Source organism: Centrocercus urophasianus, unplaced genomic scaffold, assembly GCF_019232065.1.
Source record: "Centrocercus urophasianus isolate 14NV4802_14NV808 unplaced genomic scaffold, USGS_Curo_1.0 seq_14, whole genome shotgun sequence".
Classification (NCBI taxonomy): Eukaryota; Metazoa; Chordata; class Aves; order Galliformes; family Phasianidae; genus Centrocercus; species Centrocercus urophasianus.
Genome location: NW_024884586.1, coordinates 19,505,972 through 19,521,574, shown reverse-complemented (window position 1 = coordinate 19,521,574; position 15,603 = coordinate 19,505,972). Strand labels below are relative to the sequence as shown.

At 38.5% G+C, this 15,603-nt stretch overlaps 1 protein-coding gene across 14 annotated transcripts in view; it reads right to left on the bottom strand.

Annotated features, from left to right (window-relative positions):
- Positions 1-15,603, bottom strand: part of NUMB (NUMB endocytic adaptor protein) — a 93,828-nt gene that overhangs the window by 18,499 nt on the left and 59,726 nt on the right. For 8 of the 14 annotated variants that reach the window (XM_042813522.1, XM_042813533.1, XM_042813526.1 and 5 more), the window contains 2 exons: positions 6,409-6,483; positions 1,226-1,303 (listed from right to left, as the gene is read on the bottom strand). In XM_042813522.1, coding sequence (XP_042669456.1) covers positions 1,226-1,303; positions 6,409-6,483 — 153 coding nt within the window. Of the gene's footprint in view, positions 1-1,225; positions 1,304-5,890; positions 6,034-6,408; positions 6,484-15,603 lie in introns of those variants that run through there. The other 6 variants (XM_042813530.1, XM_042813535.1, XM_042813531.1 and 3 more) reach the window with 4 other exon arrangements.

Genomic DNA, 15,603 nt, shown 5'->3' with positions numbered 1-15,603 from the left:
TATTATACAGCAAATAGCATGTTTCACTCCAACCTTTCTAGATTCCAGCCTTTAATTCATTTACGGATAGGAATGATTTGATTAACCTGGCAGATCCTTTACATACAGCATTTTTATTCTGAAAAAAGAACTTCTTTCTTCACTATTACTATACTTCACTGGTGAGCTTTCCCACATCATGGAAAGAAAGGTGAACTGGGGAAATAGCTGCTTCTCGATGACATGCACTACAATGTGAGTGTGAAGTGACACAGGTGCAGCTGAAAAAGCTTTATTTACTCCTTAAGTAAAGCCAAGACAAATGTGTGACCAGAAAATCATCTGCTCTGAAAGATTTTGCAATGCAAGTTACAAACTTGTTAGTTTCTATTTAAACCAAGATTCAGCATGTAATAAGATCTCTGAAAAGCAGCATCTTAAATTTATTCCATAGGAAGTGCTTTACAAGAATTCTAAATGCAGAAGCAGTCAACAGATGGGAGGCAAAAGAGTTTTTTTGGAAGTTGACCAACACCGTCCTACGGAGATGTAGACAGAATTAAAAAACAAAAACAAAAACAACAAACCACCCCAATCCAGTCTCCAGCACAGCACATTCTTAGTAAGGACAAACAATTGCTTCCTTTTGCAACACTGTCCTCAGGAAAACCAGAGCAACTGTGGGCAGCAAAGCTTTCTCCTATACAATAGAATTGCAATTAGAAAAACAAATAGCAGGTAAATGCCTGGTCTCCTCTTCATGTACCTTTGAATTTAGACCGTACTCAAAAAAGAAAGGTTTAGGAGATGGTACATGTAAGACTTGCTGCTTTCTCCCCACGCTAACAGTTGGGCAAGCTTGTGGTGCGAGGCAGCCAACAATCCAGCAGTGTTTACAAGCACAGACCCCCAGCAGTTCCATAGGTGTTTGCCTAGGTGATGTAGGCTGGCACAAGTTTAAGGGATTTAAAGGAAAAAACAGTCACATTTTTATTTCAGGAAGACCAAATGATTTCAGAACGCTGGATTTCTGATACAGTCCATATGGAGTTCAGTTTCTATTTCAGGTCCCTTTTTTAACCATATTCTTGATTTGATCAATTTGATCAAGTCTGGGAAGAAATGGATTTTAGAAGTAAGTCTTCTGAAAGAGATCAAGGGATTCTCAACACCCTGATTTTACAGCAGTGCTATACCAGGGATGTAACTCCTTATAGTGCAAGCACAAATGAGGCATTAAACTTACTTTTCCAAAGAAGCCTTTGAAGAACTTCCTTTCCTGGAGGAACAGGGGGGACAAGTCGAGCGCTATTACTGAAGGTAGCTAAAATGTCCCAGGGTTTCAAACCAACAAGCACACACAAGAATAGGGTTTGGAGGGAAAGGAAGGGGTTTTTAGAGTTATCCACGAGAAGGTGCGACAGGCAAATGTGAAAATAATCCCATGAAAATGCAGATCAAAGGGCACACACAATTCTAATAAGCCACTGCCCTGAAATTGGTAGAAAGAAGAGAACCTTGGCCCCAATTTCATGCAAAGAGGTTACTTCATTGTCACTCTCCCTCGTTTAGTTCCCTTTAGTTAGGTTATAAACCAAACTTGGCAGCAGACGTGGTGGTTGAACAATTAAAATACTGTATGGGCACGAAATGCAAAGATTTAACTTTAGTGTTATAGTCAAATTTTCTCTGTATTGACCGTTTTTTCCCAAAGCAAGTGCTCCATATGCTGGAGAACATACAGTGGCTGGCATAATGCAGGATTAAAAGCTAAAAAACATTTTTTGTGCTTCATTTTATTCTTTTATTCATTTTATTATTTTATTTACTGTTTTGGCTTAGGTGCTACTCTTACTTTGCCTTTTATACAACCTTCTTTGGCCAGTAAGGAATTTCCTCTGACCTAACCTAAACCACAATTTGAGATCTCTTCCTCTTCCACCATACACAACTGCTAAATATTCATTCTACAACTTCTGATTAAAAGATCCCCTTTTAAAGCCACCTCAGAGAGGCAGAAGTTAGACCAAGACAGAGGCCAAAAAGCTGAACTAGAAGTTCCTGAACGTCTTCAGTTTGGAAGTGATTATACTGATTGCCCAATTCACAATGACACTAAAGCAGAACACAATTTAAAGCATACTTGCATGTCATTTTTACTGGCTTTGTTTTGTTACCAGATTGTTAAAAGGAAACGGCAAGATCTGCCTGATCTGACGTGAGGATATTCCCCAGGCCCTGATGTCCTGCAGCTACACCTCAGTACCTGAAGGAAGCTGGCACTGCAGCATATCCCTGCTCTCACTATTTTTCCTAATTATTTAACTTGCAAGTAAACTGGTACAGCAGTAACATGGAGATCATGGAGAATCCACATGAGACTAAGGAAGGGTTTCTGACAGCCGCTGACCCGAAATTACCATCGCACTGATAACAATGCTATATTAAAATATTATTACAAATATCCTGAGGCAGTGCCTCCAGAATTGATTGATATACAAGGTTATATTTAAAACAAAGCTTTGTTCTGACGCAAGCCAACAAAAGCCAGGAAACAAAGCTAAGAAGGGAGTGTCAATCTCAACTCTGCATTTCCTGACTTTTGCTACTGAGTGCTTCTCTCTGCCCGACGTCCTTCCACAGAGCTTTTCAACAAGTATCTGTAAGATATTTGTGTCAACCCATGCGCTGTACAAGAACATCTCTACGTGCAGACAGCTGAAAGGCTTAATAGCTTTTAGCAGCAAGAACGGTCATGTATTTGGACAAGATATGCTGAACACTGGGAGGGGAACTAATGGATTAATCACAGCGTTGTGCACATAATGAGAAGGGGCTGGATGCTGCTGCCAAGTTGAGCAATGACTTGCATTACACTAAATAACAGCCTTTTAAAGATAGCAAAAGCTAAAAGAGATTCACCAGAAGCTACCTCATTTTAGGTGATGGTTAATTTTGCTCACAGCAAAATGCTTGTTAAACAAGATCTATGTTTTTTAATAAGCTAGAAATGTTAATGGAAAGGCATCATGCAAAATGGATTTTAAACAACACTAAGTTAATGTAGTTTAGAGATAACTAATGCATGTTTTAAAATATTAAATTATGTCTCTTTACCTGCTAAAACAAGAACATATATTAAAAACAAATGCATCATTTAAAACAAGAAGTGGCAAGTTAGAAACCAATACTACACACTGAAGCTGATTTAAAAATCAAAACATGATATGAAAGTGTAATTTTGTCTTTATACCATATCCCCATACCTGAGTTCAATATGGTTACAAAGATACCTCATAGGGTCCTCAGAAAGCTGTTTTCCAGTCTGCACTAAAAACCACTAACTCATGAAAATGGTTTTGGAGAAATCTTTCAATGCTTTGTATCCAAATCTGAGGATCCGCATTTAGTAATATATCCCTGCTAAGGGAAAAACGTATGCTCCTTTGGTAACACCTGAATAACAGATAGTGATACCTGAACACACAGGTTTTAGATCGATCAATGAAACTGCTGTGCCACATCATCAGACAGAAAATAGGGACACCAGTTTCTCTTCATTCATCACAAGAAAAATTGTAACCTGCACATTATAGCGTTGATCGGGTTGTATGCAGCCCCAGAGCTTGAGAATGGCTCTCTGCTAAAAATGGCTTCTTTTACTCAGCTGTCAATTAAACAGTCCCTGAACAAAAGATTTACCATCATCTGGTTTAAGTTCTGCAAGATGTGCTCAAAAATGATTGTGGCATATTCAACCAGCACATAATAAAGGACCTGGAAAGATATTTCTCCACAATAAAAAAGGTAAAAGAATTTGACTGCATCTTTTCTTTCTAAAGCAGAAATTAAGATATTCCTAAAATGAAGATCAAGTTTTGTATTTTTCTTGACAAATCTTAAAAAGTTTTAAAGTCCAATAGTCAACCCTAAAAACAAAGAACATATTTCAGTTCCCCAAATAAATAGCCAACTGTTGGAGAATAAGAATTAAGAGGAAAACATATCTATTGAAATAAGACAGAGAAGAACTTAGTTTTAGAAATTACAAGTATGTCTACAATTCTGTTTCTAAGAGAACTGAACTGTTTCTCATAGACTGGATTCATAAGAACTATACAATGCCTGCAAAGAAAACAAAGATTAAAATAGGTCATATACGCTCATATGTAGTTTAACTATATGAAAAATGAAGTTCAAATTTTGTAAAGCTCATCTTTCCATTTGAGGACTGCACCTCAAACATGAAGTTCTTTCAAAACCAAGAGAAAGCCCATTGAAATAACCCAAGTTACAGTTATGGGACTGTAAAAGGAAAAGACTACCAAAGGAGCAAATTGCTTTCTTCTCACATTGCCTACATGCTGAGACAACATGGAGAGGTATGGCTTTTCCTTGTTAAGAGACTGTACTGTACAGAAAAGAGCTCTCAGCAATGGAAGAATCCTAAAGAAATGCTCCCAGTTTAAAACCCACACACACAGGGTGGGGATCTGAGAATGGGGGCACGGTTTGAATCGCAATGAGCAGCTTCAGATGAAGCTTGAGTCTGATGGAGCCTAACAGCTCAAGTGCACAAAGCAGCTTCAGTAATCTGAATATTCCTCTTGGGGCCCAATGAGAATTCCACATCCGCTTCTCTACTGCCAGCACTGACAAATGAGACAATGCAAGCAGAAATCCTAAGACACACACCTGTGTCCCACTTGCACATAAACAAAAAAAAACTTCAAACAGCAAAGGAAATAAAAATTATCTGAATAAAAACAGTGCATTTATGAGAATGGGCAATAAGTTGATGCCACTCAGAATAATCATAAAGCACAGAACAGAGAAATCAAGTTAGTTATTTCAAGGGAACATGCTGTAAGACTTAGATGCTTACATGTGAATCGGTAATTCAGATGATCAAGAATCACAACCCTAGCATTATCTGGATTCCAGAAGAAACTGGGTGCTATGTTTTTATTGTGCCTCATTATTTATAAGCTTAGCTATAATTAATTGGTTTGTGGACTGAAAGTTTATAAAAAGACCTAGAGAGGAAATACTTCACAGCACAGCTCCCCAGAGAAGGAGATGAGAGAAGCTGCAAAAAGGAGATACTGGAACATTATTCAGTGTGCTAACAAAGTATCCTGATACAGTGAAAACAAGAACAGGACAAAAATGGATGCAACTCATTATGTGGTCAGTACTTGCATTTTTAGCTACAAAAACTAAATCCACAGAACAAAAACTAATTTACATTCTGTGTGGTCCTTTTTAATAAAAATCAGTCACCAATCACTGCTGGACTGAATGGGAACAGATGGGATGCAGCTTGAACAGGTTGCTAGACACTGGCTGAGAGAGAAAAGAAAAGACTTGATTTTAATCAGAGCAGTAAAGCAATTCAGAAACTTTACAACACAACAGAAGGAAGATAACCTATAGTCTTCTGTTATGTGCTAGGAAGAGCAGGTTTATTCAGAATACATTTGAGTTCTCACATTTGGTGAGGAGAAAAAAAAAAAAATCACATCCAGTCAAAGATATCTTAAGTTAGCAAAGATGCAGTAGAAATGTTTGATTTACTTCCAGTAATTTTAGCTGAGCTAGAAGGATACAAGAATTTCTCTGGTAAAGGCATCACTGAAGACTCTATATAGCTAGGACACAAGAGAAGCGATGAAAAGCACAGCAGTTCTCCATTTTCAATCAGACTTCAAATTCTAACATCCTCTCTTCCTCCTCTTCAGTGCTGTTCTAGCTTCAGATTCTTAATAAATTGACCACTGACTTTCTACAGGGAAGAGATGACAAGACCTTGAAATGAGCTGTAGGAATACCAAGAGCTTTGAACGATTGCCATTTACAGGAGCAAACGTTCACAGAAGCCAAACTAAGAGCAGCCCACTTCATGACATACCAGAATTAGGCAGCCTTCAGGCAGGCCACTTCGAGCGGATGCAAGCCAGATTATTTCATGCATGACTACAATGTTGCAGTGCATTAGAAAAAAAAGCAGCCTAAATCAAATAATATTTCGTATAATAGAGGTGAATTAAGTCACTTTTGAAGTGGCAGGCAACAAAGGGAGAGGGAGAGAGAGAGAGAGGGAGAGAGAGAAAAAGAGAGAGGGAGAAAGACCTGTTAAAAAACAACGGTTGAATCCCATATGGGTACCAACTTAGTCTGAAAGGTCACAGAGGATTTTTACACATTTGTTTTGCAAATAGTTTCTGCCAGTAGAAAGAACAGTTGTAACTCTCCCTCTCATCATCAGATTAGCACGTCCCCCTAACCACAGCAGTGCTCTCACACCAGCCAACTGTTCTCCTAAAGTGGGTCAAAAGTTCAGGCTTCAGCTGGAGCACTGCTGCCGAATGGACCTTTTAGACACTCACAACCCCAAAGCCAGCTTTTTCAAGAAACAAGTATACATACAGATTTCAGTCTCTTCACAGCATCTTCACAGATATGCATTCCTCTGGATTCATCCACTTCCACGTGTCCCAAGTACTGTAGGAACAAGAATAGGAAGGTAAGAAGCATAACAGCTTTAAAAACTACACAGTTTCTGCATATTTATGATCACAGACTGCTTAAAACCACAGCAAACAGAAATCACAAGTTGCAAAGTTTTTTTAATTAACAAGATGATCCAGAACAACGTTAGGCCACAGAGGAAGCAATTCAAAAATACACCAGTGTAGCATCTCAGGAAACTGGATACTTGCGTTTTATATAATGGAAAAAATGGAAATAATTTATATAATGGAAAAAAACTTGCTTGTGCTTTCCATTCCCACCCCTACCTTTCCCAGTCACGGTTCTTTTTGATAGAGGAAGGAAACTTTCTCTCAGAAACATCCATATCCTTACTCCAAAGTACTTAATTCTTGAAGAAAGCCATGGAAACTATTAGATGAAAACTCTCTGACTTCTACTTCTTACTACAAAACTTAAAAGAAATTTATCCTGATTTACATGACGTTATAAGACTGCACGAAAGCCACTAGTCATATTGGAGTAACTAGAGAGGAAAGAAAGGGTCTTCAAATATCAGAATAAATATTTGTGGCATGATGAAACAGTAAAGATTTAATTATCTCTGGAGATGTCCCATATTATCACAGAACATCCTCCTAGAATGTTTCAATAATTAGGATATCAAGCTTGATTAGCTCAACAAAAAGATTCCCCTCCATAGTGAAGTGCTCTATCAGAATAACAAAGGAGATTCAGCTAATGGATACATTCAGAAAGATGGCTTCAAGATTTAATAGCAAACTGAAAGGCTTGTTGTTATTTTCGTTTAAGGTGAGGGTTTTCAATGCAAGCCAAGATCTTGGAAAAGGCTGTCAACATACCAACATTCTTACCATCAAACAGTTGAGACTTAGAAGACCTTAAATGATCAAGGGCTTTAACGTTAAGTTTCACTATGGGACATTTTTACAAGTGAGTAACTCTGAATGGAACAATTATGAAAGAATTTGACTTAACTCACCCCAAACAGCCACAGAAGAATTTGAAAAATACACTACATAGAAACTAGATGGTAAATAACGAAGATCCAACATCTTACAACTTTTCCAAAGCGAGCTTTGTGTGGCTGAAAACCTAAAATTGAATACCAGAGTTGCCAAAACAATGACCGTATTCCATAAGCTGAACTTTCTGAACACTTGTACAAGATGTTCATTTCTCCATAGCACTAAGGGGAGAATTTATCCTAATTTAATCCTGAAACTGCACAAACAGTAACAACTGAGATGCATTTACTATGTGTCCAGAAGCACATATTTGTATCCACACCCATCAGGGATCTGCATCTGCAGTTCTGCCATGTCTACACTGGAAGTTCCAGAGATGCAGAAATATTACGAATCTAACATGAGAAAATTTTGGTTTTAGGAACCCAAGAAAGTTTGTCAACTGAAAGAAAAGAATAATATAAACAGGAACGAGGCTGAGGTCTGGAGAAGATGGGTAAACAAAGATATACGCGTGGAACGAGCCACCTAGCTTGCATTACTACTAAGTGCAACTTCATGATTTCCAGAGCTATCGGCACATCTCTTTTACCCAAGTGGAGGCAAAACGCCCCCAGCGTTCAGCCCCTGTACTTGGCAACCTGCCTTTTGCTTGGAAAAGGGAGAAGCAGAGCAGGGTAAATATTGCCTCTTGTCATACTCCAAAGCAGACAACCATTTCCCCATGCGTTGCCAAACCTCTATTCAAGTCACATGCTCCAACTTTCAGCAATCAGTCAAGCCACCGCTGCTAGAGACAGCAAGTTTAGCTGCAGTTTTCAGTACTGCTCCCACTCCAATGAATGGGGACATTATTGCATGTATTAAGTGCATCTATCCACAGCAAAAGGGTACAATCTCCAGACCTCACTGAGCATCAATCAATTCTGAATTATAAAAGAAATTATGCTGCCACACAATACTACTTTATGATGAGTACAAAAGGTGCTTTGTTTGCATTTACACTTTACACTTAAAGCTCTTCATCAAAAAACTTATTCTTCCCAGTGCACCGCTACTGCAGAAGCTAGCTGCTCACAGCTATCAAGAACTGTGCCTTGTACATTATACAGGCAGTTTCAGAAATCTTTCTGAACATTGTTTGGACAGCTTTTTGATATTTTTTTTTTTAGGTTCAAGTTCCCTCTATGTCCAAACCTATTTAAGTTTCTTTCTATTACAAATAACTGTCAGCTGCACAGTGAGAACACTCCTGTCTTCTCCTTTTGCTACATCAACTTAAATCTCCCTTAAGCAGCAAGTCCTTTTCCAGGTCTTCAGTTTTATTTCTGAAATCCTTTCTCCCCCATCAGGCTCAGTGTAGATAACCTGCCTCTATACTGAAGCAGTGCTACACAACTTCTACCTATCCAACCTTTAGTGGGTAGTAAACTAAGGCCTAAATATTTCTTCAAGATACTTGGCAACCAGCTCTGATATGGACTGAAGCCTTCCCAGCTGCCTTACGTTTTTAATGAGAAGCATTACATTGGAATTATATCACTACCCAACCTTAAATGTGAAGCATCAGCTCAACTTGCTATTATCACAGCGTATTATGGATGGCATTTCAATGTTTAGTAGAATAAGCAAAATGCAGCTATATATATAGCTAGATTAAGAATTCTGGTATTTAGCTTCTCTTCAACTGAAAACAAACCAAATTCTAATGTTCTGCCATGTCAAAGAGATTGCATGGAAACCACTTCAAAAAGCAGATACATACAACTCATGCTTCTACACACAATTTTTCAACATCTCAAAAGAAATTTCCCACTCAAACTAAAGGAGAAGAAACATAAAGCAAAGCACCTGGGCAGACAGGCCATACATGAGGTATAACCTCTTACAAATCCATCAAGGCATAGCACCACAAAGGAATGCAGTGACTGGGACACAGAATAACAGTGGCATAGAACTGCATAAGGCATACTGTGATGGCTGGAGACTTAGCAGAACACACAGACTACCTGCAGAGAAATATCCTCATCACCAAAGTCACACAACTTTATGTGCCTGGAGAAAGCAAGCACATTTCCATCATGGAAGTGCAAATAATGGGAATGCAGTATTAATAATGAATGCCTTCCTACTTAATTTCCATAACAACCATTTAGTGATAGCCACGACATCAGCAGTTCTCAGCCATAAGATGTTCTGTGAAAGATTTAATCACTATACCAGAAACCAGCCAACAGCGCTTCTACAGAAAGTGAAAGATCCTTTAGGGCAGACCACATAAAGACTATCACAAAATAAAAGATCCAAATAGAATAAAAATACCTTCAAGAGTTGTTGGGGAGCCCCTTAACAAATATTTTTCAAGAAAAGTATTGCTTATTTCTAGCATTTTCAGAAAAAAAATTATATGATGGTACAGCAGGTAATTAAAAAAACCCTCCACCTCAAGGCAATGAACTTTGTTTTCACAGATGAAACACCTCCTCCTGAGGCATTCAGTATCACTCTTCAGTCACACACTGCAAAGCAATCAACACAGGAAGAAGTCAAACTGGCACACAGTAAATGCACATGGAACTTGAAAAACTTCATTCTTTTTCACGTCTTTTCGTATTCACGTCTTCAGTATTTTACGTCTTTTCTGATTTCATCTAACATCAGGCAATTTATCACCTAGTATGTTTGGTGAAGCTGTCCCACTGCCTTCCCCAAACATACACTTTTGAAAGTGTTCCTAGTAAAATACCGTGAGCTGATGTTTTATGGCAGTAATATTGCTGGGCAGCAATGAAATCAGTTTACCATCTGTGTCCTACTACAAGAAATACTACCTTGATCATCTTTGTTTTCTTTGACAAATACTTGGCTATCTCTGTCTTGGAAGAAGCAGAGTTCAACAGCATTGACTCAACAACTGCTGGCTCAAAGAAAGGACCTTACCCAGAACTCCTTCCATCACTTTCAGTTACTGGAAGACAGTAATACGCTGTTACAGTCTCTTTTCCAAACAGAGGCAGATAGACAAATTACTGAAATTTTTTCTGTATCAGCAGATGTTCACTTGGACTGTTCTATTTGCAGTAACAGATTAGGCTTTTCAGATTACATTTTAAACTAGACAGACACAAGAGAAGAGCTTACCAGAAGTCTTGGCCAAGGTGCCCTGTGCTAGCAAGCTAACTGCCAGAGAGCAGGAAACCACCATTTCCTTGGATACTTCTCCTCAATGCAATGACATTCCCATTTTTCTGTGTATGTGTAAATCCTGCTCTACTGCTATACATAATATCCTTCTTTGTAAGACTAAATGCTTGGCATCTGCATGTGTAGATAGGCTTCTAGAAAATGTATTGCTCAAGAATTAAAGCCTTAACTCCACAGCTTCAGGGTGAAACTCTGTCTTGTAACTAGACACACTTAAATCCAAGAAGCCTGGATATGCCTAAAAGTTAAGCCGCATTTCCACTGACCTCTAAGATTTACATATTCAAATTTATGTTGCTGCTTTTTAACTTATTAGTTTGAAACAGATGTTTGCTTACAGCTGTATAAGCACAATGACAAAAACTCTGTAATTAATCATCAGTAGACAAACTTAGTAAATTCTCCTTAATCAAAACTACAGGTTAATTACAATGCTGTACATTTCCTTAGGGTCCAACTTCTTCCACTGCCCTAAATCACCAGAATAGATATCTCTTTGATTTGTTACCCTCTCCACAAACACATGCTGTTACAGCATCTTGGTGTGACCACACATCACACCCATCTGCGAGTCACACTCTGCATTTCACTTACTGATTCTCATGTTGTATATACTGGTGTGAAGAAAAACACTGAGGGAATTAAAAAAAATCACTTTGGACTACTGAAGATAAAGTAACAAAGTTCAACATGGTTATGTGAATGCTTTACTCTTCATAGTCTCACAAATCCCTAAAATGTGGTTGAAGAGGTTGAGGTTGTGGAACTCGGTGGTTATGTAGGACACCACTTGCCTCAAGGCATGATCTACTTGCACATCTATACCAGAGAAGTCAGCCCAGTACTACTACATCATTTCTGCAACTGGAGATCAACAGGGTAACACTACCTATCCTATAGCTTCTAACTGCCATACAGCTAGAAAAGGGGGGTTGATTTCTGAGTTACTGTGAATGTCTATCCTAACTTCTCCTTGGTGACCTTACACTCATTACTCCATCCAATCTCATTACACCTTCCCTCATGTTCTGTCAGACTTAGGTTTTCAGCTGCTTGCTCTGACATGCAATTCCTTTGTGTGTGTGTGGGGGGGGGGGGGAAGAATATCAAGTGTTGATAATAGTTTTATAAACACAGTGCACAGGAACGCATTCTAACTTTTGTTCCAGTTCTCCAAAAAATTGTTTCCATTTATGATATTGGAAACCTTCTAGTTTAGGAAAAAAGTAAAGAGTGTAGTGCCAATTTTTTATTTATTTATTTTACTTTCAATACCTAAATTACATTAAAAGATAAATTTCTACAAGGGCATCTAAATCATTTTTATGGCTCTAGGCATGAATGCTCGTATCCTTGGAACAACTTGAAGTTCATTAAACAATTTAACAATTTGACCTTCATCAAAGACAAGAAGGTTTTCAAACTAAGAAACTTCATTTAAAACTTCTTGTTCGCAAGCTATTCAGACAAAACTAAGAGGTTTTTTAAAATGCACAAAGTTTAAAGATTAGGGATTGAATTAGGATTGAATTACACTCCTTTAATCATGATAAAATTACACAGGACTTTATTTAAACTAACCTTCTGTTATCCATACACTTTCTGTTACAATCACCTTCTCTCATAATTGTCTTCTTCCTGTGATCTTAAATGCTGCAGGAGTTTCAAACTTTACATTTGCTTGCTGCTGGGCTAGCATGCCATAGGAATGGTTACTGTTCATTGCTAACATTGATTTCTTCCTTAAGAGGTAGGGATTTGCAGTGTTTCATGTGTAAGGCTCTGCAACCTGTCAGAAAGCAGCAGATTTGCCACTTTAATGTCTCAAAAATGCTTAACATAGTTCCCAAGAACTTCTCAAGCACCTCAAGATTTCACAGTCAAAAATATCACATGCCTAAGTTAAGGGCCCTTCAGCATCAACACGCTGCTAAAATCCTTCACAGCTATTATGATTTCAAACAACTAGAAGAACACTCAGTAACACAAAATAACAGCCATCACCTATGCTGACTACCAGTCTTTCTGATCTGGAAGAACAGAATGGCATGCAAATTATGTTCATAAACCAACTAAAAACAACCACCACCACCACCAAAAGCAATTTATATATATTTTATATATATACATTCAATAATAAGGTGCATAATGTAAATTGAAAAACTGAAGAGGACAAGTGGGCTACTACAAACGGTGTGAGAGCAGGCAGCAAAGGTACAGGCAGTGGCCTGTTCTGTGGTGGGCCACATACATGTTAGTTACATAGCCACTGCTCGGTCACAGGGATCCCAGAGACACGAGCTGGCACTCACAGGTCCCAGAGGTGATATCCTACAAAGTTCAGAGATAGTTAATCTCTTTTCTGCATTTTTTTAAAAAATTATAATTAATATATTAATTCACTGGCACAAAGCAATACAGAGCCTTCCAAACACCTACCACCAAAGCAAGGGAGAGAAATGAAGCAGTTGAAGAGTGTTGAAATGTTAGTTCTCCTACATGACTGTACAACTGTATCCATATGGCTTTTATTTGTCAACACTACCCGAGAAAAATCAAGACTCAGTGGAAAAGCTAATTCACATGATACGACACATTCAGCAGCAAACCCTGAATCACAGATACGTCACAGGTATCACAGGTACGTCACTCCTCCCCAAGGACTTCTTTCATTGATAACTTTAGTCTTGTGTTTGGAATAAATGGACTGAAATACACACACAAGTAGACTTGCAGGTGACAGGCAACATTTAAGACACAAAGTCAAAAGAGACAGACCCCCAAAAACTCAAAAGTGACAACAGAATTAATTCAACCACCCACATCTAGTTGTTGCACCTGACAGAAGCACGGGTAGGAGGAATCAGTTGTAAATGTTCTAACATGTCTGGTTGGTTAGAACAACCAAGAACTTGGAAAACGTTTTGTTTAATTCTGTTAAGTAGAGCGAAGTGACCTATTTTTTCCTGATACAAATTTAACAGGCCAGTTACTCTACAGATTATCCGTACGGACAAAAACTACTTACCCAGAGGACATCTGAAAAGGCATTTCAGACAAAAGAAGCCCTAGTGTCAAATATTTTAGTCATTAAAACATAGAACAGCTGCATGCCCTCAGTGAGGTAGTGTCTACAGCAAGAACCCAAGTTTCAAAATGGGTATGTCAATGCACTTCATTTTTGACAATTATCATTTACAAAGACTGTATAAAAATAAATCATAGTACCAACAAGAGCAGCATTAATGTCTGCGAGAATAATCTTCTGAATAGCTGCAAATACCTAAACCTAAATCCCTTATACATTATATCTATCTGGCACAGTTTTCTCCCCCCCTCAGAAGCTTCACTACTGAAACAAAAAAGTTACTTTTCCAGTTGCTAGGACAGGGGAAGATGATTGTCACCTCTGAAAATACATTTTTGTACAGATTTCTCAGCAGTTTTAACAGTTCCACACTTAATGAAGAAATGGCTCTGAGTACAACTATAAAAGACGCAGTGTATCATGTCTCCACACCACAAGAGTCAGCACAGCCTTAAAATTACTGCCTAATGAGGTAGTAGAAGTCTGCAAGCTACCCTTGTAGCTAAATACAGCTAATACCCAAATACAACTCCAATACCTTTTTGTACCTTTGTTGTTAGACATGCACCTGTCTCTCTGCTGACGTAGTGGAGTGCAGAAAGCCATTCATTTCACATTCTGGTACAAAGGCTCTTTTCTCAGCGCAACTTCAGCTGATTCAAAAGAGGACAGATGAAAGAGCAGAGCAGGCAGGTTCCAAGGCCCTGTTTTGAATGTGTCAGATAACCTCCTGAGGTGTGGTTAGGTTCCAAATACAGACAAGGGCTGGCTGTAAGATCCTACACACACTTGGACAACTGAGAACACATGATCAGCAGCTTGTTGCATGCAACGCAGACATTCTGAAAACAGTGGATAAATACAGACTGCGAAAGCAAGGTGTCAGTACTTAGAAGTAACAGCACGACCCCAGGATTATCATAAGCTCTGAACTTATGAGCAGAGCACTGAAGAGAACAAACTGTGCATCACATTTACTTCCCTGAGTTTTAAGGCAACAATGGCACAGGAATCTTACCAATACTTTCCATGGAGCACCTTCTCTACCAAAACACAGTTGTACAATAGGTGCATCAGAGTTGCTCAAAACCCACTGCCAGACTATAATTAACCAGAATCAGCCGTGGATGCAGCACAGGAAGAACTTCAAGAGCAGTACCAATGTAAAACAACTTAGTAACACTGAACTTGTTTGCAATACAGCATCCTCAAAGCATAATGAATGAACAGCTACCGGAGTCCTGTCCAACACTAACAAAACAGAGCCTGGAGGCAAGAAGAAATCCTATTTGCAATGTTGACTTTCAAAGTGGTTCCACATATTCTCTAAAATCTAAAAAAGGATAAATCTGTGCTAGCACTCTACAAACACCCCAGGTCTGGGCCAAAAAAATGCCTGAAGGCAAGAAGTTAAACACACCAACTTAACACTATTTTAAGAGAGTGATATATCTTTCTCACATCAAACTTTCATGACCCCTTTTACAAGAGAACTAAGAGTTTGTTTGCATTAGTCTTCTCTCTCTCTCTCTCTCTCAAAAAAAAAAATCCTACCTAAGTAAGTTAGCAAGCATTATAAGAAACAAAGCTCTGACCATGGCTTCTATTCCAAAACTTTTCTGTATTTTCCTTTCATACAGAAAACCTTAAAGACAGCTACAGAATATCTGTTAACACTTCTTGGGTCTTCACCAGCTAAAATCTTAGACACTGTTTCAAAAGTCAGACTTTGATCTTGCTACTCAGCTACATTCTGAGCTTTTAGGAACTAGGGCAGATGATTTTTAGGGAGTGCAGGCAAGGCAGAACATAAAGAATAAGGATGGACTAATCCCCACAGATACACATTAA